The sequence below is a fragment of the Vipera berus genome, assembly GCF_964194415.1.
Source record: "Vipera berus genome assembly, chromosome: 1".
NCBI classification, from domain to species: domain Eukaryota; kingdom Metazoa; phylum Chordata; class Lepidosauria; order Squamata; family Viperidae; genus Vipera; species Vipera berus.
The window spans coordinates 125,916,593-125,942,452 of record NC_138202.1 but is presented as its reverse complement, the minus strand read 5'-3'; the positions used below and the strand labels follow the sequence as shown (position 1 = coordinate 125,942,452).

The window sequence follows — 25,860 nt, the reverse complement described above, 5'->3', positions numbered from 1 at the left end:
TCCAGCGTATGTTGGCAATTTGATCTCTAGTTCCTCTGCCTCTTCGAAATTCTGCCTGTACTTCTGGTAGTTCTCGTTCCACATACTGCTGGAGTCTAGCTTGTAGGATTTTAAGCATAACTTTACTAGCATGAGAAATGAGTGCAATGGTGCGATAGTTTGAACATTCTTTGGTACTGCCTTTCTTTGGAATTGGAATGTAAACTGATCTTTTCCAATCCTGTGGCCACTGTTGAGTTTTCCAAATTTGCTGGCAAATTGAGTGTAGCACTTTTACTGCATCATCTTTTAAGATTTTGAATAGCTGGAATACTGTCACCTCCACTAGCTTTGTTGTTGCTCAGCTTTTCTAAGGCCTACTTCACTTCACATTCTAGGATGTCTGGCTCGAGGTCAGTGACCACCTCATTGTGATTATCAGGGACATTAAGCTCATTCTTGTATAGTTCCTCTGTGTAATTTTGTCACCTCTTCTTAATCTCTTCTGCCTCTGTTAGGTCCCTGCCATTTTGGTCCTTTATCATGCCCATTTTTGCATTAAACGTTCCCTTCATCTCTCCAATTTTCTTGAAAAGATCTCTGGTCCTCCCTATTCTATTGTTTTCTTCTGTTTCTTTGCACTGTTCATTTAAGAAGGCATTCTTATCTCTTCTAGCTATTCTCTGGAATTCTGTATTCAATTGGGCATATCTTTCTTTTTCTTCCTTGCCTTTCGCTTCCCTCCTTTCCTCAGCTATTTGCAAAGCTTCCTCAGACAGCCATTTTGCTTTCTTGCATTTCTTTTTCTTTGGGATGGTTTTGGTTGCTACCTGTTCTACAATTCTGCAAACCTCTGTCCATAGTTCTTCAGGCATTCTGTCTATCAGATCTAATTCCTTAAATCTATTTGTCACCTCTACTGTATATTCAAAAGAGAGGGCCTCCTCAGGGTGCCGTCGGTCAGGGAGTGCCAGCTGGCGGCCCCCAGGGGGAGAGCATTCTCTGTGGGCGTGCCTGACCTCTGGAATCAGCTCCCTGTTGAGCTCCAGATGGCTCCCGACCTTCGCTCTTTTCGCCGTGACCTGAAAACCTGGTTATTCGAGCTTGCCGGCCTGGACTGGGGATTGGGATTTTAAATTTTAGAATGATTTACTTGGTTTGGGGCTAAATTTAATTTAATTTATTTTTAACTTTGTATGCCATGTTTAAATAAATAAATAAATGAATAAATAAATAAATAAATAAATAAATAAATAAATAAATAAATAAATATGATTTAATTCATACCTGAGTGGCCTAGTGCTTTTCCCTACTTTCTTCAATTTAAGCCTAAACTTTGCAATGAGAAGCTCATGGTCTGAGCCACAGTCAGCTCCTGGTCTTGTTTTTACCGACTGTATAGAGCTTCTCCATCTTTGGCTGCAGAGCATATAGTCAATCTGATTTCTGTATTGACCGTCTGGTGATGTCCATGTGTAGAGCCGTCTCTTGGGTTGTTGGAAAAGAGTGTTTGCTATGACCATCGTATTCTCTTGACAAAATTCTATCAACCTGTGCCCTGCTTCATTTTGTACTCCAAGGCCAAACTTGCCTGTTATTCCGGTTATCTTTGGGCTTCCTACTTTAGCATTCCAATCCCCCATGATGATAAGGACATCATTTTTGGTGTTAGTTCTATAAGGTGCTGTAGGGCTTCATAGAACCGGTCAAATTCATCCTCTTCAGCACTGGTGGTTGAGGCATAGACTTGGACTACTTTGATATTGAATGGTTTGCCTTGGATTCGAACTGAGATCATTCTGTCATTTTGAGGATTGTATCCCAGTATTGCTTTTCCTACTCTTTTATTGACTATAAAGGCTACTCCATTTCTTCTGAGGGATTCTTGCCCGCAGTAGTATATCTGATGGTCATCTGAATTAAATTCACCCATTCCTGTCCATTTTAGTTCGCTGATACCTAAGATGTCAATGTTCAGTCTTGTAATCTCTTGTTTGACCATGTCCAGCTTGCCTTGATTCATGGATCTTACATTCCAGGTTCCTATGGAGAAAAAATCTTTACAGCATCGGACTTTCCTTTCACCACCAGACACATCCACAGCTGAGCGTCCTTTTGTCTTTGGCCCAGTCGCCTCATTCTTTCTGGCACTACTAGTACTAGCCCTCTGCTCTTCCCCAGTAGTACAGTAGTACAATGACCTGAGGGGCTCATCTTCCAGCGTCATATCTTTTTGCCTTTTGGTACTGTCCATAGGGTTTTCATGGCAAAGATACTGGAGTGGGTTGCCATTTCCTTCTCCAGTGGATCACATTTTGTCAGAACTCTCTGCTATGACCTTTCCATCTTAGGTGGCCCTGTACGGCATAGCTCATAGCTTCATTGAATTACGCAAGCCCCTTCACCACGACAAGGCAGTAATCCATGAAGGGGATTTTTGAGATATTTTTATTTAAATCCACGGAGAGAGATCCATGGGAAGTATTTACAATGCAATGGAAGTCATCGGAATCCATGATGCCAATCCAAGTGCTAACTTATTAATCAAGTAGAAACCAATTATAAAACACGGAATGCCATGATTGGAAGAGAGGAAATTGTGTACTTCTTTACGAAAGCACATGTGACTGTTTAAAACCCTCAAGAATTCTGCTTTCTGAAAACCTTTCAAGTTAGTGTAAAATTATGTTGCGTAAAGGCTGAGGCTGACACTAGCAAGATGGGAATCTGAATCTCAGGCAAGACAGAACAGTTTTGTAAACTCTAAGCAAGCCTCATCCAATCTCAAACTAGAAAGGCTATGATCAACTATCTGTTGATTTGAAAACGCAGAAAAAAATTAAAATTTAAAATGAGGGCCAAAATACTCACACAAACTTTGGATTTCTGTGTTTCAGGTAATCCCCGACTTACAACTTTTCATTTAGTGTCTGTTCAAAATTACATCACTGAAAAGAGTGACATGACTGTTTTTCACACTTATGATGGTTGAAGCATCCCCATGGTCACATGATCAAAATTCAGATGCTTGGCAACTGGTTCATATTTATGACGGTTGCAGTGTCCCAGGGTCATGTGATCACCTTTTGTGACCTTCCGACAAGCAAAGTCAATGGGGAAGTCAGATTCACTTAACAACTGTGTTATTAACTTAACTGCAATGATTCACTTAACAACAGGGGCAAGAAAAATGGAAAAATGTCATCAAATGGAACAAAACTCACTTAACAAATGTTTCACTTAGTAACATAAATTTGGGGCTCAATTGTGATCATAACTCGAGGACTACCTGTATAAAGGAACAAGAAGCAGACCTGCACATAAGTTATTTTTATCTGGTATTAAATAAAGCTTTGTTATGTCTATGAACTTCTGTAAGCATGTTCCTGATTATGGGGTGAAGAATCTGGACAGTCAAAATTTAGTCGCAGGCCTAGGCGCCTTGCTGACAAGGAGGAAATGTTGTTGTTTTAAACAAAATTTGCATTACGGATATATAAATTTTATGCACAAAAGCTTTTCTAGGAAATCAGTATCAATGCTAAGAGACATTCTGAATTTCCAAAGTGAAATATGTTTCATAATGAATTCCAAAAGCAAAACAAAGGGCCAAAAAAAATGTTGCTTTAAGTATATAGTTTGGCACTGCTTGCATCTGTTTTTTCACTGAAATTTAATTAAGATCACAAATGCAATATGGAGACTAAGATAATCTCTTCATTTGGTGCTATGGTCCCTTACAAAAATTACCTCCATTCCCTAAAATTATTCTGTGCAATTTACTGCTTCATCTATTAAAGGTAAGGTAAAGGTAAAGGTTCCCCCGCACATGCATGCTAGTCGTTTCCAACTCTAGGGGCCGGTGCTCATCTCCGTTTCAAAGCTGAAGAGCCAGCGCTTGTCCGAGGACGTCTCCGTGGTCATGTGGCCAGTATGACTAGATGCCAAAGGCGCATGGAACGCTGTCACCTTCCCACTGTAGTGGTCCCTATTTTTCTACTTGCATTTTTATGTGCTTTTGAACTGCTAGCATTCATCTATTATGAATATTTAAAACTGAGTTATATTTCCTTATTTATGGCAATGATAAAAAGTTATGTTTCAAAATTGTTGCCCATGAATCAACCATATAACTGCTTATTCAATTAGATAGAAGCAGTTCTTCAGCTAGCTATTACAGGATGACCACTGTAGTAGGACGCTTACTGGAATTACATTATTTGCCCACTCTGCCAACTCATGCTACTGTATTGTGAATTTTGTCAAGCAACAGAGAAATCAGAAGATTCAGGTAGTTCAAATAACTATAGAGATTTTTTGCAAAGCACTCTCTACAAGAATCTGAACTACTAATGGTCAAGGGAAATTAGCGGGAGTTAAAAATAGAAAGGAATCCAAGGACTTAGATCTCTTGTGGGCACACAGGGATCTGACTGATGATGTGTTTGGCCCCTCCCTCGGGCTCAGCCTGGTCACCTCCTACAAATTTGTGCTTAAACTTATTTTAATGGAAGCACTTAGTCACACGGTACTGAAGAACACTTCTACCTTATGCTTATAATGAGGGGGGGATTCAAATATGTGAACAACCAGTTTTCTGTGTGGATGCCACTACTGGAAGTCCATTCTGGACCTGGGCAACAAAAAATTAGCTACCGGTTCTGCCGAAGTGGTGTGAATTGGCTGAATCTCACCACTGCTTATAATCCAAAAAAGTAGCAAGATGAACTCCTAAATATGGCTTGATGTTTCAGTATGTTATAAGGGAAACTACTTATGGCATTAATATAACTAAAAACACATGATTCCAAAAATTGCATCACATACTCAGTGAACTGCTTTATATGTTCTTTAGAACTAAGCAAGAAGGCGACCTAACTAGCAAGATTTTTTGCTCAAAATTGCCAAACTTATTTTCTGCACACATCCAGAACCAACTAGTGTTTGGGGATATGGCATCTGACCATGGGCTTTGCATTTTGCAGCCCCTGATAGATCATTTACTACTCTTTTTAAAACAATTTAATAATTACAGTTATGCTTAAAAGTGTGTTATTTTAATTACTTAATTAATTACTTAATTACTTTTAATTATTCAATATGACCTAAAACATGCTCCACATACATTCTAAAATGAGTTAAATTATATAATAAAGAAGAGAACCCAATTAAACAAAAACATTGTGACAAAATAAGACATTACCTTCATTGTTTTACGTGCATTTTTTTCAAATCCAAGTTATTTACATGTTCCATGGAATGGAATATAGTCTGTTCCGTGCACATGTTTTGGGAGGGGATTAATTTGTTTGACCTTTTGTCATTTTTCTCTCTCTCATAACAATGCTATTTTATGTTTAGATGATGCATTTTTGCAATTACAGAGCAGAAAATGCCTCCTTAAGTAACACCAGCTGCCTGCAATTAGTGCAGGTTCGAGTCCCACCAGGCTCAAGGTTGACTCAGCCTTCCATCCTTCCGAGGTAGGTAAAATGAGGACCCAGATTGTTGGGGGCAATAAGCTGACTTTGTAATAATGCCGCTGGGGGGGGGCGAAAGCCCTAATAAGCAGGCATATACATAGAATGAAGGCTACTGCTAAGCTTGTAAGCCGCCCTGAGTCTTTGGAGAAGGGCGGGATATAAATGGAATTAAAATAAATAAAAAATAAATATATTCTAACAAGAAGAACTAGAAAAGAAAGATAATTATTTCTTCTGTTGCAAATTAAGTAAATCATCAAAGACACAAAGGTTAAAGAGGAGGCTATCTGCAATTTTTAAATACTGCATGCTATTCACAGGGAGGGAAGAATAGTTGCAGCAATCAATCAACGTCTCTAAATTTTGCCAAATACTCCTTGAAACTTTTATACCAAAAGGAAGCAGACTGGAACCTAAGTATTGTATCCCAAATCCATTCCTGACCATCTGGCATTGGTTTGATACCAGTTAAGATCAGGGAAGGAAAGAGACAGATCACAAATTAAAAGAATAAGTGAGCAAATTTTATTCATTTATTTATTTATGAAATTTATATGGCCACCCATCTCATGGAAAGTGACTCTGGGTGGTGTTCAACAATCAGTGAAGGAATCCTTAAAACTCACTTACCAGCTGTTTGTTAAAGTTTTGCACACACTGTTCAAATTGCTCATCTTTTGTTTCATCAGCTTTGCCAAGTTTCTGGAGGACCTATAAAAGCACATAAAAAAAAGAAGCAAGAGAATGTTTACCACTGCATAACCACACAAAAAACAATATTTTTGTTTATTTTAAACAAAAATAACCGAAAAAGGAGGAATGGGAAGTAGGAAGAAGTGCAGTTTAGGTTAAGTGCAGTTTATTCAACTATAGAGCAGATGCTCCAATTACAGTCAGTGGTGAGGCCAGTTCAAGATTTTGACCAGGCTGGACAGTCATTACAACATGAAAACAAGGGGAAGATGATCCAAAGTCCCAGTTCAGTAAAAGATAACATCACAGCTTTTGAGGGAGGTCTCTTCAGTGTGTTTATGAGCTCATCCTTTCAAAATGATTGGTGCAAAACTCAACTGAGAGTTTAGCATTTTTCTTAACCAACTTCATTTTCTGCTAAAGTAAAAAGAAAAGAAAAAAAGCCAATAAGAGCAATGGGGCAGAACCTACCCATTTTATCCATCTACATTTCATGATAGGAGAAAACATGTGGCCTTTCAGATGTTGTTTTCAAGAGCCAGTCCGCTGACCGATAATGAACATTGCTGGAAATTTTAATTTAGCAACATCTGGAAGGCAATCAGTTTCTCTTCATCTCTGCTGTCTATAACGTAAAGGGGAAACTGTGCAGGCTACAGGTTTTAAATTAAATTTATTTGCTGAAATTTAGTTAGAAAGGCACTGAAAAGTCAAAAGAATAGAAAGCAATGCAATCATGATCCCTCTGCAAAAGTATCAGGGCATCTTTTCCTACAAAATAGTTCTTTTGTGAAATACAGAAGAATTGAGTTCATATGCAGAGCACAGAGTTATCACACTTGGATTTATGTGAATTGAATATATTTCTGTCTAGGACTAGAAATAGCCTCCGGAGACTCCTGTCATAGGGACATGATTCTGTCATCAGGAAGGACCAGAATAACTATGGCAATCAGCCAGGCCTCTCTTAGCATTGAGAGACTCTTTTCAACAATGCAGTTCACACACCATTTGAGGCAAAGTAAAATTTAATCAAGACACTTCATTTATCAGCCATTTCTTATTAGTGCTCTTTGTATGGAGTCAAGTGTGCTGCTGCTGCTGCCATGGCGGGTGGCCTACAAAAGCTAACTCAGGGCTGGCTGCCTGGCTGCCTTGAATGACTGCACAGACACAAACAATAGTAGCCATAGTGTCTGTTGTTGACTTTAATTGCCTCCCCCTTCCCCTCCATACACTGAGTGATAGCTTTATACATTATCTTGAATGACTGCTCAGATACAAGCACTAGTTCAATGAACATATAATCTATTTTGTATACATTCCAAAAACCAATACATGTTAATGAAATAAAGTAATGCATTATTATGCATCAGGTAACGTCAAATAACGGTTGGGTGCAGCCATGACCATTTGTCAAGTTTACATTTAATAATTGTGTGTGAAAGAGAGTGTGTAGGTGTGTGCGTATGCAAGAGAGAGAGAGAGAAAGACAGTGAGAAAAAGATTAGCAAGCAAAAAGTAAAACAGTCTACAGACAGTGGGTCCATCAAACTATTAGTATGCTACCACAGAAAAAGTATACAAGTGTAAGCAGTGCTTTTTTTGTAAAAGAAAAAGGTGCCGGAACTCACACGTCATACAACCCGCCTTGCCTACCCTACAAGGTTCCATCCAAAAAAGGTGCCAGAACTCCGTTCTGAGTGTTCTATGACAAAAAAAGCCCTGAGTGTAAGGTAAAGTAAAGGTTTTCCCAATACAGTGGGGTCTGATTCTAGGGGTGGTGCTCATCTTTGTTAGAGATCCAGCATTATCCAAAGACATTTCCGTGGTCTGTGGAATGTCCGTTCTGTGGACATTTTTGGCAAGACTATACGCCAAAGCACTTGGAACATTTCCCACCACAATAGTACCTATTTACTTGTGTTTGCATGCTTTCAAACTGCTAGGTGGGCAGGAGCTGGAGCAAGGACAGAAGCTCACCCCATCACACAATACTGGGGTCTTGAACCTAGGCTGTCAGCTTTCCAGGTGACAAGCTCAGCATCTTTAACCACTGAACCATCACATCCCTAGTATATATGTGTATGCATAAGCAATAAACTAAAGAATGTTTTATTACACATACATTATTGCAAATTAGAGATTATGTTACCAATTTCTTCCACTCTCATGCAGAGAAGAGTAAAGAAGAACTTGTTTCTTTGCTCTTCATTTGGAAATTTCTTTAAAAAAATATGTTTCTCCCAAATATTACTGTAGAATAAGAAGTAAAGCTATGGGGCCTGAGAAACTGCCATGGAGAATAGAAGAGCACTTAGGGAAGTGGTTTAAAAAATAGTGGATACAAAATCGTACTCATTTATCGTAGCACTGATAATTCCCAGAGAAGATGAAATTAGTTTTGCATTGGGTATGAAAGAATAATCCAGTTCCTACAAGCTCTCATTTCTGTTAAGAAATTCCTGCTTCCTACTCTAGTACAGATTGTTGAAAGTAGAGACAATTAGAGACAAATCAAAATTCCTAATCAATTTACCCTACAGTTTTGACTTAAATCCTACGCACAAATGTGCAAACAGCTGACTCTGTAATCCTGAAACATGCATTGCCAAAAGCATGGTTTTCAGAGTTTTATTTTATTCATTTTAGCACAAGAGTACTACTTAACACTGGTATTTAATGACTGAGTGTGTGGATAGTTAAGCACCATCCTCTTCAGAAACCTTTTTCCAAGCCTTGGGATTCAGATACTGTTCATCAGTTTTTCCTGAGCTTTTGATACGATCCCAGTCGACTTCTCCTTTTTCATTACTTTGCCAGATTGTGTAATCTCTGTCCTAAACTGTAACTTTAACATTCTTTTCAAAGCAAATGTTTCTCTTACTTGCATTTCTTTCATCTCAATGTTTAACCTCTTTTTAAATCACACTGAATTAAAAAGCATAATAAATGTGGTGCCAGTTTACTTGTTTTGAATGTTATTCTCTTTATTGTTCTCTCCCTGTGTTCTATTCTTTGGCAGGTTGCAGACAATATGTGGCAGATACATGTTGTTATCTTGGTAATGAATTCTGATTGTTTTGCCCCTGCAATCTTCCAGGATTTATTTTTGACTTCACAAATTCACCTGTGAAACCTGAGATGTCCTGATAGTCTCCCATCCCCAAATTAAAGGGGTCTAACACTGCTTAGCTTTTGCCTTCTTGACATCATGAAAAGTAGACCAGGCATCAACTCCTACTCATAGAAAGAAATTTCAACTGAATGCCAAACCTGAGCCAATAGACTGTGCCAATGCTTGACATCCTTTTAGAAACTTACAAACTTAGCTAGAGTTAGCTAGATATCTACACATTCTTTCTCATAAGGTAAATAAAATGAAACTACCACTTGATTTCATTACAACAATTAATTAAGTAGAGCAAATTCTGATAGAAAAAGGTTCTTAGAAGGTCATGTTTATGTATTATAACCGCAGAGAAAAATAGACACAACCCGTATTGACATGTTTGTTTCTATGCTGTCTTTTTTTCCACACTCAGTGGATTAATATATGTAAATATTCAACAAGGATCTTTTGAATAATCTGTTTTAATATTCAAATTTCAAGAAATGCAAATTAATACCCAGTTGCACTTTTTCCCATCAGAACACAGAGATGTGAAATATTATTAAAAATATTTTTACTGAGGATTTAGTGTTAGTAGTTGTATGGTTCTGGGCATCCTAGATATTATCCTCATCCTGATGATTCTTTTAACAAAGTATGTATTAACTTTGTTAACTGACTGTTTTTCAAACTAGGTTCATTTAACCCAAGCAAATATTGCGACTATGTTGTAATATCTGAAAGATTTCCCCTATACAAATGCAAGATACTAGTTTAAGCACTGATTATTATAAACATCAGTTGGTCTCACAAACCACACAATAACATTACACAGCTGCAGCATCGGAGCTTTGAAAGCACATACTACCCGGAATTAATTTACAGTTAAGAATGCCAAATTGTGGTAAAATGGCTGTACTTTTGAAAATCAAATATAATTATTAGGGATGTACAATTCAGAAAAGGTTTTTCAAAGCCCATTGCAGCACAAATATATCATCTATCTGTAACTGTCCACCTGGAGCTGTTGCATCATTTCCTGAGATTGCATAGTTACTCTCTTCAGCTGCCATGTGATTCTCAAAAAAAGAGCCAGTTGCTTTAAAAAGCTACAGAACATTGCTTTCCATGCAAAATCGCAATTGCCATTGGGAAAAGTTCTCTTTGACAGCAATAGAAGCTTTCTTCCTATTACCAAATAGCCTGGAAGGAGCAAATTTCTGAAAAGATTAACGTCCCCTTCCATGCTTACTATGATCTTAATAATTAACTGTATTCCCCCTTTCCTCACTGCACCAAGTGGATATTTTTATTTTGAAAAAAATCCACTAAATCCATTAAACACTAGACCAAGTAAAACAAGTTCAATGTGTTTTACTTGGTCTAAAGCAGAGGTCCCCAACCTTTTGGGCACTAGGGACCAGTTCCATTGAGAGAAGTTTTTCCGTGGACTGGAGGGTGCGTGGTTTTGTGTGCTGCCTGCATCACACAGATGGGGCTTTGCTTGTTTGTGAGGACTGGTTGCTGGCATGCTGTGGCCCAGTACTGGTCCACGGACCGGGGGTTGCGGGCCTGTGGTCTAGAGTTAATCATATATATGTGACATGTCTTTATAGAAAATAACCACATATTAGCTTATCCTATAAACTCAAGGAAATCAGGTTAAATATTTAAGTTATACAAATACAATTTCAACAATTTTGAGAGACCCAGATTTAAATCATTCTTCCACAGCATTGCACTGGGAGACTTTGAGGAAGTTTTCCTTAATCTCTGTTTCAGTCAAATATATCTCTCAGGATATTTCAAAAGAGATGGGGAAAGAGACTGAGGTTAATAGGTAAATCAAAAATTATGTAAACTAGCCTGAGGTACTCTACTTGGAGAAACAATGAGAAGACAAAAATATAGCACACAAAATAGATAAATGTTTATATTTATCTGCAAATTTGAGCTAGTATTTATTTTATATCAGGTTTTGCAGTGCTATTTTATCTGAATCCTAAGAGGAAACTGTATGATTTACATGATATAGATCAGACTATATATTGACAGCAATTGTATTAGATCTGTCTGCCCATAAGATATATATAATTCATATGTATTGAAAAGATTCCTGTCAAGTAGTAGATATTTAGAATATTCCATGAACGTGCTAAAAAAGTAGATGGCAAAAGAAAATCTGCTTTTCAGTCTCTGATAACATCAAACACCTTGCACATTATACACTCCTATTCATGCTATATAGCCCTACCCCTATTCACTATAATTAGCACTAAGACAAGTCCAGTGATCACCATGTGTATATTTTTAACGTGAAAATTCCGTGGAGGATTTTCTTCTAAAATTTAAAATCTCTAGAAGAGCCTAATTCTGAAAAGGCATAAAACACAACAGTTGCACAATTTATAAAGGCAAAGCCTTACAGTGCCAAGAAGACTGAAACAGAAAACATATGGATGCATCGAAGCAAACAGGAAGATGCTGCTAGCTCTTAACAACAGGCAGCTCCCAGCCTTTGGGAACTGGAATGGGACTCAACCCAGAGCAGAACTGAATAGTTCAGCCAACCATCTCTCTCACACATGTGCATTTAAATCAAAAACTGGACTCAGACGGGGACTCAGCATGAGAGTTTTAGCTGACACAACAGATGGGAACAGAAATATGCAGTAATATGCTCATTTCCTATTAGTTATTAGTGAACTCACAGGATAACACCCATTCCCTGAAGGAGTACAAATGGTGTCAAATATTAATATTCCTCAGCAACTTGGGTTTGCCCTCTCCCACCTCCCAGCGTAACTCCACCATGCATACTCTATGAGATCAGACAAAAAAGTTCAAAGACTTTACTTGGATTGGAATGTCAGATTGATGACAGGTATTAATGAAGCACATCTGCCTATGCAGATTGTGTTGAAAAAGAACTTACGCAATCAACATAACTCTCAGTTATTGGCTTGAGGGGGAAAAGATAAAGAAATTTGCTGCCTGAAAGAAGGAAAAAGAGAAGGTCACACCCTGTCAGTCCTCTCCGACTCTAGGACATAGTGCTCATCTCCATTTCTTGGCTGAGGGATCCAGCGTTGTCCGAAGATAATTTCCATGGTCATGTGGCCAGCATGGCTATATGCCAAAGGCGCACAGAATGCTGTTACCTTCCCACCAGAGTGGCACCTATTTATCTACTTGCATTTGCATGCTTTTGAACTGCTAGGTGGGTAGGAGCTGAGGCAAGTAACGGGAGCTTATCCTATCACGTGGCATTCAGGTTTCAAATCCAAACTGTCAGCTCTGCAGCTGACAAACTCAGCATCTTTAACCACCAAGACATTGTGCCCCATTACATATATGCAGTAGAGCAGGGCTTTTCAACTTTTTCACCCATTGTACCACTTTTAGGATACGGCAACATCCAAGTACCACCAGTCGCCTAGCAAGGTGCCAAAAACTTGATGACAAAAAAAAAGGAAAAAAGCGATGAAGTACAGGTAGTCCTCAACTTACAACAGTTCACTTAGTGACTGTTTGAAGTTACAATGGCACTGAAAAAAGTGCCCCCCCAAGCCACAGCCGAGCAATACACCTCCCTGCCCACCCGGCGGTGCTCTTCCTCCTGTCCGAGGTTTTCATTGTTGTGAGCATTTCTGTTGAGGATTGGCAGCGGGGTGAGGTGGGGGGTGTTTGGTTTTTATTTTCCCCCCCCTCTGCTGGGTGGTTGCAGCAGGTTTTGGTCACTTCACATGACCCTGGGACAGTGTGACCGTCATAAATATGAATCAGTTGCCAAGCATCTGAATGTAAATCACAAGACCCTGGAGATGCTGCATCATTCCAGGTGATCGGTGCTTCTTCTGGGCTCAGCAGAAGTGCCAGGATCAGCGCCAAGCTCCAGAAAGGTGCCTGGCGCTGATCCTGGCGCTTCCGCTGAGCCCTGACAGCTCTGCAGCTCCAACCATCTCTCACTCAGGCTTCTGCAGTGCTGCCATCGGTTCAGCTCTCTCCCCTCTCCCACTACCACTTTTCTAGGATGGCCGCGTACCACCTGCCAGGTGCCAATGTACCACAAGTGGTACCGTACCACTGGTTGAAAAGCCCTGCAGTAGAGGGATAAAGCTTTGATGTGGTTTCATGTAATCTATTAAAGCTCTTCTTGTACTAACTTTATTTTCCCACAGATCTATTGGAGCTCAGCAGTTTTAATTACAGCAATAACACACAGGCTGCAAACACAAGATCAGGCCAAAGCCCTCTTAGTATTATTTGGTTTTTTTGTTTTGTTGTTGATGTTTGTTTTGTTTTGCACAGTAGTTAACCACCTGCATTTATGGTGCTTGCAAGCTGGACAATTCCCTAAATATTCTTTTCCTTCAAGTAAAATGTAGTGAAATCCTCTGAGCCCGGGCATGAAAATGGATGTTTGAAGAAGACTGCGGAACCAAAAGATATGTTCTGTTTGTGTCTCAGTTTCTGCCCAAATCAAAAGAAATTATAAAGATTAAAGGCATCAAAGAGGACTATTTGAATGCAATCAGTGATTTTAAAAAAGGACAAAATACACAAATATCCAAGTTCCAAGATTCCGTAGTGTAACTGAACAAGTCTTTGTGAAAATCTTGCTTTTTTGGATACCGTTAGGGGATACTGTTAGGGATACAATTAAAGTGACACGTGAAATGTATCTGAATAATAAAGTTTTAAATAATTTTACAGCTATGACTGAAATAGAATTTCAATTCTCCAATATGCCAGATTATTTTTTGCTAGTGTATTATTTTGGGTGACAATTTATTTAACAAAGGGAAAAGGCATCATTTTCTCCTAAATCATTAACACTGGTTCTTGCCCATTAAACAGGAGTATATGGTTATGTCGTTTCATGGGACTAGAAGTCCTAAGTGTGCTTTGGGACTGGGAGTAACAGTCACTGGACTCAGTGGGACTTAAAGATAGAGTTAGTAATATGTAAGTAATGTGTAAAATTAGGCTTGCCAAGTCCGGCTCAATTAAGTTGTTGAGCTTCCAACAAATGATTTTTCTTTCTTTTGCTTTGCTTTGCTTCTCCCTATCCAACTACCACTTGTTGGCTTCTCTATTTTATTTATTCCTTTCTTTTCTCTCTCTTGCCCAGTGCAGTTACTTTTGATTCCCCTAACAGTTGTTCCTTTTTTTGCTATATATGTTGGAAAGGAGGGAGGGAAAGGTATGTCAGTGTGCACATAGATGTGCAGATAGAGGAGTGTGTGATTAAGAATGTTTGCAGATTGAAATTAGTTTGTTTTATAAATCAGGTGGATTGTGCAATAATTTTATTAATAAACACTAATTGACAAATCCATTTTTTTCAAAATGTAGCCTCGGGCCCGTGCAAATCAATCTTAATTTGATTTAAACTGAAGACTTGGAAGCCGTGATTCAACTCAACTTGTACTTTAGACATCTGATTAAAGCTGATTTGAAGTTTAGTTAAAAATTCAACTGAATAGTCCAGAGACTGCAATGGAAAAACATTAAAACACTTATTATCCCTTCATTTTGTGGAAGATGAGAGATGACACTAATAGGGATGGCAGACATTTTCAGGATGAAAAGAGTAGGGATAGTAAATGCACCACATAGATTTTCTTTTTCCTGTTTCAGTTAGATGTCTTCAAGAATTTCACCTCATTAAAGCCTTAATTTATTCCTGTTGCACTTCTTACATGGCAAAGATAGCAGGGATATGGAAAAGGCAGCATAACCATCTCCTTAACGAATAATTAAACATCTGGCGACATTTGTACTAAATCAGCATAAGAATTGTATTGCTCCAACTTAAAAACCTCAATTTTGAAAACTTGTTTTAAAAGCAAGGTCTTACTAAACACTGAAGAATCCATCACCCCACGGAACATTTTCTTTTGTTTAAATTTTCTGGTCTGCCTTGTCGCCAGGCAACATTGACCTCTTCTTGGAATGACACACGTGATGTATTGTGCATCATTTTTAAAACCAAAATGTCTAACACATATATAAGCAACAGTGGTAACATACATGCACATTACTGTAGACTTACTTCAGGCTTACTCACACAGTAAAGCTGAGCCTCCCTTTCTCTCTCCTACTCTAAATAAAGCTAACTAATCAAATTCAAGCAGAAACTCTAGATAACTCTTTCTCATAGGAAGGACTCTGTTTAACTTGTTTAAGTAGGGTACCAGGGTGAATAGGGAAATACTATCAAAGTTTGATCTCTTTTCAATAGGATTTGGTTATGTCAGGCTTGCTTTAGTTAGTTAATTAGAGGCAGGAGATACATAATGGTATAGTGAAATAAAGTGCTTCAGTTTCCAGTAGAAAAGGTGGCATATGAACTACTGTAATAGCTCCTCACCTCACATTTTTAAAAGCAGCAAACGTCTGAGCCAACACTTGTGTTTAACATGGTATCCATTCATTCACTGTCCAGAGATGTAAGGAACTTCCAATTATGTATAACTAAAAAGTAAGCTTTGATCCAAGAATGCACAATGGACTCAACAGCTTTGATTGCATATTCAAAGTATTGAGATGAACCTGTGGTTGCATGGGCAGGATGATCACAAAAATATACCACTCCAGAAGTACAAGCGAGAGCAAAATAAATGTTGCCTGGCCATTCCAAAACAGCTCTGATAAGTGCAGTTATACAGACCAATCAACTAACTCTAGCCTATTCAGGCTTTTTGTTAGCAAGATAGAGGAACAAATTGTTGTGCTTTCTGGGACAAATGCGTCCTTATCAGGAAAATGACACTGCACTAAGGTTGCTAAAATGAAAGCAAAGTCATTTTAAGCAATGCCTTGAGCAAGTTCCCTCTCAAGGCAAAAAACCCCAGAACCGTGATTTGGGCTCAGGGCCAACAGGAGACAGCATGGCCCAGGACTTGCTGCACATTTTCAGAACAGTTGTGGTCTTCCAGATCACAATTGCTTAATCATGGGCTGTTGATTATTTTTCTGCCATTTCAGTACTTATAATTTTACACTTTTCTGTTGCAAAAAGTTCGATTATAAGGTATACTTTTCCAGTACTAAGATGTACTCATGAAAAAATATCATTGGAAGAGAAATGGGCACACTCATCATTCCAGAAAGCACGAACAGGAATTTTGCTGTGCTTTATTTAGGAAAGTGGTGGCGAACCTATGGCACACATGCCAAAGGCGGCACTTGGAGCCCTCTCTGTGGGCACGTGCGACACTGCCCCAGCCCCCCCTCCCCTCACAGCCCCCCTCACCAACAGCCATCCATGAGGAGAGTCACCTCTGGGTGCGGCCCGCGTGGAGCAGCGCAGCCAAGCACATGGCAGCCGGGCAGCAGAGACACGCCCCATCACGCACAGTTGATGCTGCGGGGAAAGGGCAGAGGGTGTGGCTGCCATGGCACTGCTGGGCCCCTGGGTGATCTGCTGCGGCAGGCCGTGGAGGCGGTGGGTGGCCCTGAGGGCAAGCGGGGCAGGGCAGAGTGAGGGTGGAGCAGGGGGGGAGGTGGGCCAGGGGCCAGAGCAGGGGCGGGTGCAGTTTTTGGGCACTCAATCTCTAAAAGGTTCTCTATCACTGATTTAGGATATACAGTGAGGGGAAGCCTTTTAGGTTTTCAATTGGATATGATCATCAGTCTAAGTCATAATACACAGCTTTACTTCATTTAGTGGAAGTGATTTCTGAAGAGTTATATATCGGATTTGCAATGCCAAACTTTTTAAAATTCCTCTTTGTGCTTCTGCTTTTCAGTAGCAAAAGCAGATTATTATGAGAAATTGTAATTTTACTGATTAGTCTCAAAACAGCAAACCACAGCATCTTCTGCCAAAGCTTTCTGTAATCACTGAGATTACAGATTACATATATGAAATATGGGGGAGGGATTAACAAACTCTTTTTATCTTGATATCATATGTTGGGAAATCCAGATTAGGTCACTTTACATTAGAATTCTTGAAGATCAAAAACTTCATTCATGCTTATACTGATATCTGGGTATTGACCTAAGCTTGGAGGAATAGTAGTGTAATGCCAGCCAATATCCATTTGCTCAGAACAGTATCTGAATAGGATTTTTCATGAATCACATGAACTCTCCATGTGACCAGAAACTCTTAACAAACTAATTTCCTGAATGTGTGGGGAAAAATCACCTAAGGGTAACATGATTGCATTGTTTTTAAACAAAGAGGTAAAATAATAAATAGCTACTTTACTCCATTTTGGTAAAAATAAAGATAAGTGACATTCTATAAATTAAGGCTTTGTCTACTTGGAGTAGATTAACTGTAGTCCTATTTAATTCTAAGATTCCATCCAAAGTTTACTCTAATAAACCTTGTAGCAAAGCTCCATTTCACTGATTTTATTTAAAAGATTCTAGAGCACAAAAACTTCTTCAATAATAAACTTGGTTGCTTTAATCTAATGCAGCCTTTGGTTTGATTCAAGGTGTCTTTTCTTTATGTTCTAAGTTTACTTAACTAGATATTAAGAAGGTGGGAAAACATGCACTAATGCCTACAAAACATGATTTGCGATATATTTCATGCCTGTGAAATATTGAATAGAATTCAATAGAACGGAATTCTCTCATTGCAAAGGAATTTTTGCTGATGGAAGGATAGCATGTACTCCTGTGAGTACATGACATTTTCCAGTGCAGAACCAACAATCAGAATTCAACATTATTTTTTATTCCAAACTAGCCTTTCTTAAAAAGAGGAATCTCAGCTTTAGTTACACGCACTCTTTCATTAGCGATCGATTTCTTCCTGCCTTAGGGCCGCTTAAAACAGATTTCCTTGTGATAGCCAGACCAAAGAGTACACAATTAAAATGACTTGGGTTTTTTTCACCTCTGGGTATAGACTTCAGCGTCATCAAAAGGAAGGGTGTGGGGAGACTATTTAAGCCTTCATTCCTATGTCCAATTGGTTTTCTAAATTAGGCAATGACATTTCTCTGAACCAATGTCAGTCCCTTGGGGAAGCCTCAGTTACCAAGGCCGTTCACATTGCATCTATTTATAAAGTTTAACTATGGAGGGAATGGACAGAAGAATATTACCAGAGATTCTGATGCTTCTTGTTCTGTTTTCTTGCGCAGTTAACATGCAGGTGGCCTTCAGCTGAATTATTCTGAGCACTCATTGTCAAGTACCCCAAAGGCAAAAAACAACTATCAAGGAAGCCAAGCACCTGACTCAACAGAACAAAGTAGAATGGGTTTAAGACCTTTACTGATATTTTTTTCCCATCTGAAACACGATCTCAGAATGCCCTGAAGCTTGGAGACTTATATCCCCAACTCATGAGACTTTTATGAAGGCCCTATCTATTTCCAGGCTTATCCAAAAGCCTGAAAATCATTCAGGCCACTTTAATGAGTAGCAGAGAGATGCTACACTTGCACAAGGTCCAACTTCCTTCTGAATCCTTTTTGAAGCATGCATTGCTCTAATGGGCAGGCACTAAACTATATCAAATCACAACAACTGGGGGGAGGGGGGCAGACAAAGCTGAAGTTGGTGAAGATAGGGCAGCTGCCCAGACTAACTTTCAATAGTCACACAAATGTTGCCTAACTTTATGTAGCAATATTACAAAAAGAAACCCAAAACACATTCCCCTTCCAGTCTCATCTGACCTACTCATGTGGTTGCTGCCTGCAAGCAGGAATGCTGGCCCAAATTGTGACAGCGTGAAATAACATTCTGAAAACACCCTCTCTGCTGCCATCTTCATCTGACCCTTAGTTTTGAATGATTTCAGAACTTGTTTTTATTTTCTTTCTTTTTTTACCATTTGCCTGTAGATAACAAAGATTTCATGCCCGCTTATTCCTCACTTCCAAATGCATCGATTTGGCAAAGGCTCCATCTCTGTCCCCCATGCAACAGTGGGAATAAGGTAGTCCTCGACTTACCACAACTGAACCCAAATTTTCTACTGCTAGGTGAGACAGTTGTTAAGTGAGTCTTGTCCCCATTTTATGACCTTTCTTGTTAAATGAATCGCTGCAGTTGTTAAGTTAGTAATATGGGTGTAAACTGTATGTGACTTCCCCATTGATTTTGCTTGTTAGAAAATTGCAAAGAGTGATCACTTGACTCTGGGACCCTGAAAACATCATAAATATGAGCCAGCTGCCAAGCATCCGAATTTTGATCACATGACCATGGGGGGGATCTGCAGTGCTTGTGGAAAAAAAATGATCATAAGTCACTTTTTTCAGTGCCATTGTAACTTTGAACAGTCACTAAATGAACAGTTGTAAGTTAAGGAACATGTACAGAGTTCCTCAAATGTGTGTGAAATCAGTATTGAAATGATAGGGAAGACTTTTCCCAAAAGCAGCTTGAATTATCCCGAGAGAGTTAAGGGTTTTCCAGCAGAGGGACTCCTGAGTCACATTAGCTTTATTTCCTACTATTACAGCATTCCAGTCAAATAACCTTGCATTCATTTTGAGAATCAGCATGACAGACGCATATACTCTGGATCAATATTTTCAATATCGGATTTTCTCCGAGAAATATAGGAAATGCCCAGCAATATTTTTTTTCCTTTCCTGCTTTGTTTTAGCAGATCCAGTTACTCACTCACTCACTTCTGCTCTCTATAAATGCTTCGGGTTCTCGGATAACACAGAATCGATTTAAAGCTCAGCAAGTTTTATTTTTGTCAGCCCTGGGAAAGCGCCCGATTACCAAGCTTGGATATGGAGCCTTATTTGCTCAGTTCTGGATTCAAAGAGCGGCGACAGATGCAGAATATATGACATGCAGGAGGACAGGAGCTGTCATTGTCAGCTGGGCTGCAGAAATGCACAACGGAAAGCTTTTGCCACTGCAGCTCAATAGGAGCCCTGTTGAAACATTTCTTTATCAGCATCACAACATTGGCAGCATTCATTGCAGCTGTTGTTGCTTTTAAGGCATGCTAGAGAAAGAAGAGAGAAAGAAGTATTTACATTTGTGGAAGCTGAAAATGGTTGGCCAGGCATGAAGGAAATTTGTGCATGTTTGGGAGTAGGAATCTTAATATTAAACATTTTACAGTAAATTGTGCATGCGTAGATATGGGGGGAGGAATTGATAAAGAGGAACAGGAAGTTGCTACAGTCTAATTTCTTGAACAGAGACCGAAGCATTTATTTGAAAATACTAAAGACATACTGTATAGTGGTCTGACTTCAACTTAAAGCAAAAATATGAAGTTCTCCACATGGTGTCAATGCTACTGGCAGTTCAGGAGAGATACTACAGTATCTCTGTAGTATCTGGCAGTTCAGTGAATTGGAGATTCACTGGCTGAACTGAGAACCTTTTGAAATAGACTTGCATTCTTTCCATTCCTAAAAATGAAGCATGAAAATAGGAAGTTCGGAATCTGAATCCAGATCTTCGTGGAGAACCTCAAACACAGTCCAAAGCACAGCCCATTTTAGATACTGCGGCTCAGCATTTTGTCCAGAAACATTGATGAATGGCCACAGAATGGAGATACTCTTCAATTTCTTCATGAAATTAGTCATCCTTATAAAAATAGAGACGAAAACATTGGGCTTTGCCCACCCTATATGCATGCAATGACTCCATCTCTGTTTATGACACCATGTGCCACTTGGGTAGTTGTTATTATTTTGAAATATGTGACCTCTTGTCATCCTTTACAAAGGTAACTGGGATACTATCTAGAGGGGAGGATTTGCTGTGATGTCTGCAATGCACATGTAAACACACCCATTGCATCTAGATCTGTGTATTCAAACCATTATTTACCTAGAAGTCAGTATTCCCAATGAAACTGAAACTTGACACTGAAGTCAAGCTTACAAATAAAGCATAGATCAAGCAAGCTATGGCTTGACAAATTCAAATTAGATAGGAAACTAGATTTTGTTGTTACTTATAAGGAAGAGCTTTTACTCTTTTTATTACTTGCAGAAGAAATTAAGGAGAAGGATATGAGGATAAAATAAATACTGGAAAGAAAAGGAAATGCTAACAGTTGAAGAATGGATCCTGAACTTGACTAAGCAGGCAGAGATGGCGAAAAATGGTTCGGAGAAGTTTATAAGAGATTTGTGGAGTTTCTGTATGTTAAAAACAAACTATGGACTGTTAACAGAGGGTTTTTAAGATTAGTTTAACTCTTTTGGGTTACCAGTTAACAGCTTTTTTACAGTGAAAAGAAATTGATTTGATTTGATTGACAGACAATAGAATTTTCTATTTGGAATATTTGTAAGAGATTATGATTTAAAATATAATTTAATAAGTAAAGATGGGAAAATTTACAACCATTTGTAGACCCATGGAAAAGGGGGGAAATCAGTCTGAATAATATTTGTCAACAGGGTAGACATAGTATGTTTAGTGTTAAATGTACTATATATCTATTATATACACTTTTTTGTTTTTTCTTCCTTTCTTATCCAGTGTTGTTAATTTTTTTCTATCTTGTTTGTAGTTTTTGTTATGTTTTGTTCTTGTTATTTTTTTATTTGTATTTTAGCTTATCTTTGGAAATCAATAAAAAATCCAAAATAAAAAAAATGAGAATAAGGTTCAGGCTTATTCTTCCTTGTCAAAACCAAGACTCATTATTATCCGAATTCAGCCGTGATAACAGCCATTTGTTAAAGCAAGCCTCCCACTTATTTTATGGAAGCAATCAATATTTCTCTCCTGCAATTCCTTGATAATAAGCCAAACAACCACTGTTCCAGATTCACAGAGCTACCAGGAATGTATCTAGGTTGTACTTTGGAAGGTTACAGAATTCTGGATATTTAGGAAATATCCAAATCTAAAAATGAGAAAGTAAAATCTAAGAATCTGAGACTTAAAAGTGGGAACCCAGATTAAAAGACCAGCTTTAAAGCAGAGGTCCCCAACTTTTCCAGTTCTGCAAACCAGTGGAAGGGGTGGAAAGAGGGGATGGTTTTGTGTATGCACAAGCTGCTTGCACAAATGCAGCTTCACGGGCACCTCGGCCACCACCTATGGGGCCCGGTTCCCAATGGGCCATAGCCCAGCACCGGGCCACAAACTGGGGGTTGGGACCCCTGCTTTAAAAGATTTCAGAAAACCTGAAATTGAACGGGAGCCAATTTGTATTAACAGATATATATTGGGTAAAGAATCCCAGGTTGTAGATTTGCCAGAATAACAAAACAGATGGTGATATAGCATTGGGCTACCCTGAAATGAACTTGAATTCTCCTTTCCCCCCCCCCCCCAAGTTTAACATCAAGTAACAAATGCTACCTTGTAATGATGGACATCATTTGGCAGCACAGAATGTCTTTAGGTATGCTTGAATTTCTTATGTAAGAAAAAATAAATGAAGGATATAGTATTTGGAAGCAATAGGGAGTCAGAGGTGAAGATTTGTTATGCGGCAAGGTGAGATGCTTAATATTACCAGTTGTGACCTCTGATTCAGCATTTACACCGTAATTCCATTTATTCTTGCTTATGAATTGTAATAGTCTATTGGCAGCCTCTCAAAAGAGTTGCCTATGATCAAAACAATGACAATAGTTTGACTTATAACCTTTCTTTTAGCAAAGTGACATACAACTGGTTCTCACACTTACAACCATTGCAGCACCCTTACAGTTACATGATTAAAACTCAGGTGCTTGGCAACTGGCATATATTTACAACAGTTACAGCATCCTGGGAACACGTAATCCCCATTTGCAACCTTTCCAGCCAGCTTCCAATAAGCAAAGCCAATGGGGGAAACCAGATTCACTTGACAATTGTGTGATTCACTTAACTGGACAAACCGCTTAACAACCACTGCAAAAAGGTCATAAAATCAGGAGCAACTCAACAACCGCCTTGCTTAGCAATGGAAACTCTGGTCCCGATTGTGCTTGTAAGTTGAAGATTACCTGCAAAGTGAAATGCTCTGAATGAAAGGAAACAGTGCAACAGCCAGGAACTAAAACAAACCATCAACAGTTGTCTGATAATTTATTTCATTTAATTTACAACTTCAGAAACCCCCATGAGATCTGAAGACAGCGACCAGACATGATTTCACTGCTAACTTTTGATTTGACGAACTTATTTTTAAAGTTTTCCTCTCCTCAACATTAGGTTTTCCCATGGTTCTTACAGTATGTAAACATTAAGCATTACATTTATACATTCTCATTTCTAACATGAAAGTTACTAATTTACCCCAAAACAATTCATCTAGACCTATGTGGGTTTAGTTGGATGGCAACAATTTTTTTTTGAGAGATGAAAGAGATTTTTTTTATGTAAAAAAGAGGCTTAGCCTAAGATTTTCTCCTTTGGTTGCTGAATTATGGCTTCTCTGACTTCCATCAAGGGTTCTATCAACTCCACATCAAAGAATGTTTCAGTTGCATTTTTAATCGAAGAAGACCTCTGCATATGTGGGGAAATCATCCATATGCATTCCTATCATGTCTACAAATCCTACAGACTTTCTTTCTTAGAAAGGGGAAAGATTGACCACATCAATATCTGGCTAAAATTACATTTAATTCTTCACTGTCAGATATCTTATATTAAAGCAAGCCCCAGATAGCTCCAAAAGTTATTATCAAATTTTAATGTTGAATGGGACATAAAGAGAAAAATAACTACAGGACTTATATTAACTCTAAATAGCTATATTTAAATAAATTTAAGTGTCAATGAAATGCAAGGAAATAAAATCTAATTTTTGCCTCCCCTCTCTCCTACCTGCTACTGTTCCCAGACTGTCATTCAAAACATGAATGGCTCTCAGTTCATAAAATTATACTTAAAAGTCATCTGAATATCTGGGCATTCTTTGGTAGGAATCCAGTTATGCTACCATCCAATACTGGGTGTAAATCCCATATTCATCCAGAAGAGGATGTACAAACAGATATTTTTCAAGAGCTGAATGACACACATGGTAAACTCTTATGAGGAACATGATGTTATTTAAATGTTCTCATCCGTTCGCAACATAGCTATCAATTTTCTTCCATTAAGAGAAAACTTGATTTACTCATTTTGAGCGCTGGTTGACTTGCTTTTGAGTACTCTTTGGCTTCTAACATTTTAGTATTTGGGCTGCAGGCAATATTCTTTCAATTTCAGGGTGTTGTATATTCTAGCAAAAGGGAATGCCTAAGTGCTTGGAATATATAAAAAGTATTCCTTATTTAGATCACAGTTACAAACCTGGGCCATGTAGCCAAAAATGTGCTGTCTCTTGATACTTACTCATTGACTATTATGCTTACTCACTGAGTAAAAAAAAAATCACAGACCTTATTAGAGAAGTAACATTCTAGAATAATATTTAAAACAGATAAGGGGGGAAGACTTATTTTACATTTAAAATTCAAAAAACTTATGCTTTAGCTAGTGGGCTATAAAAAATAAAAATATTGCTGTCAATATTGCATTAAAAAATAGATCTTAGGTATTAAGTTACTTTGGCTCCAATACCGTAGCAAGTTTAGAGAGATTTACCTTTGTCTTAGTCCATTATTTCTTAACATTAATTTCTTAAACACACACTATCCATATCTAAAATTGGGCTGGAGAAAATAGTTCTGAGCATAAATGTCACAAGGTCTAAACTACTGCAAGGACAACTGTGGAGATGTGTCTCTGTCAATCAAAGGCACTGCAGAAATGCCCTGCTATATCAGACACCATTGTCAGCTGTTGCCTTTAGAGCCAAGAGTCTATTCTCAGCAGTCCCAGGTCCTGCCATCATCAGTAACTACAAGACCATCTGCAAACCTTCCCATGCCCAGTCCCAGATGTTGCTCTTAGGTGTGGACATGTTAAGACACCCCATATCATCACCTGTGGGTATCCAATATACTTTAAGAAAAGAACTTTATGGATTTGAAGGGCTATAAATCAACTCCACAAACATAAATCTGCAACTTTGAATACAAGGAGTAAATATCTCTAACATCAGTGGGACACAGCTTTCAAATCGAAGTATTAATTCTAACAGTGTTTTTTTAGTGTTGCAGTACTGGATTCGGAGTCTTATATACAAAAAAATATGAACTATAAGAATGCATAGTTATACTATAAAGGTAAAGGTTCCCCCGCACATGCGTGCTAGTCGTTTCCAACTCTAGGGGCCGGTGCTCATCTCCGTTTCAAAGCCGAAGAGCCAGTGCTTGTCCGAGGACGTCTCCATGGTCATGTGGCCAGCATGACTAGACGCCAAAGGTGCACAGAACGCTGTTACCTTCCCACCGTAGCGGTCCCTATTTTTCTACTTGCATTTTTACGTGCTTTCGAACTGCTAGGTTGACAGAAGCAGGGACGAGTAACAGGCGCTCACTCTGTTACACAGCACTCAGGATTCGACCCGCCAAACTGCCGACCTTTTGATCGACAAGCTCAGCATCCTAACCCACTGAGCCACTGCATCTCTATATAATTATACTATATACAAATAAAAATTTGCAAAATGCTGTATTCATAATTATGAATACAGCTAAGAATGAGAAAATTTTTAAAAACGTACTGTACTGGATTACACAGTACTTGTAAATTCCAAATGTCACTGTTGCTAAATGATTGAAT

The 25,860-nt window shown here is 38.6% G+C and overlaps 1 protein-coding gene across 7 annotated transcripts in view; it reads right to left on the bottom strand.

Moving 5' to 3' along the window:
• Nucleotides 1-25,860, bottom strand: part of BIN1 (bridging integrator 1) — a 134,738-nt gene that overhangs the window by 69,045 nt on the left and 39,833 nt on the right. For all 7 annotated transcript variants that reach the window (XM_081313286.1, XM_081313285.1, XM_081313287.1 and 4 more), the window contains exon 2: nucleotides 6,093-6,173. In XM_081313286.1, the coding sequence (XP_081169412.1) occupies nucleotides 6,093-6,173 (81 nt within the window). The remainder of the gene's footprint in view (nucleotides 1-6,092; nucleotides 6,174-25,860) is intronic.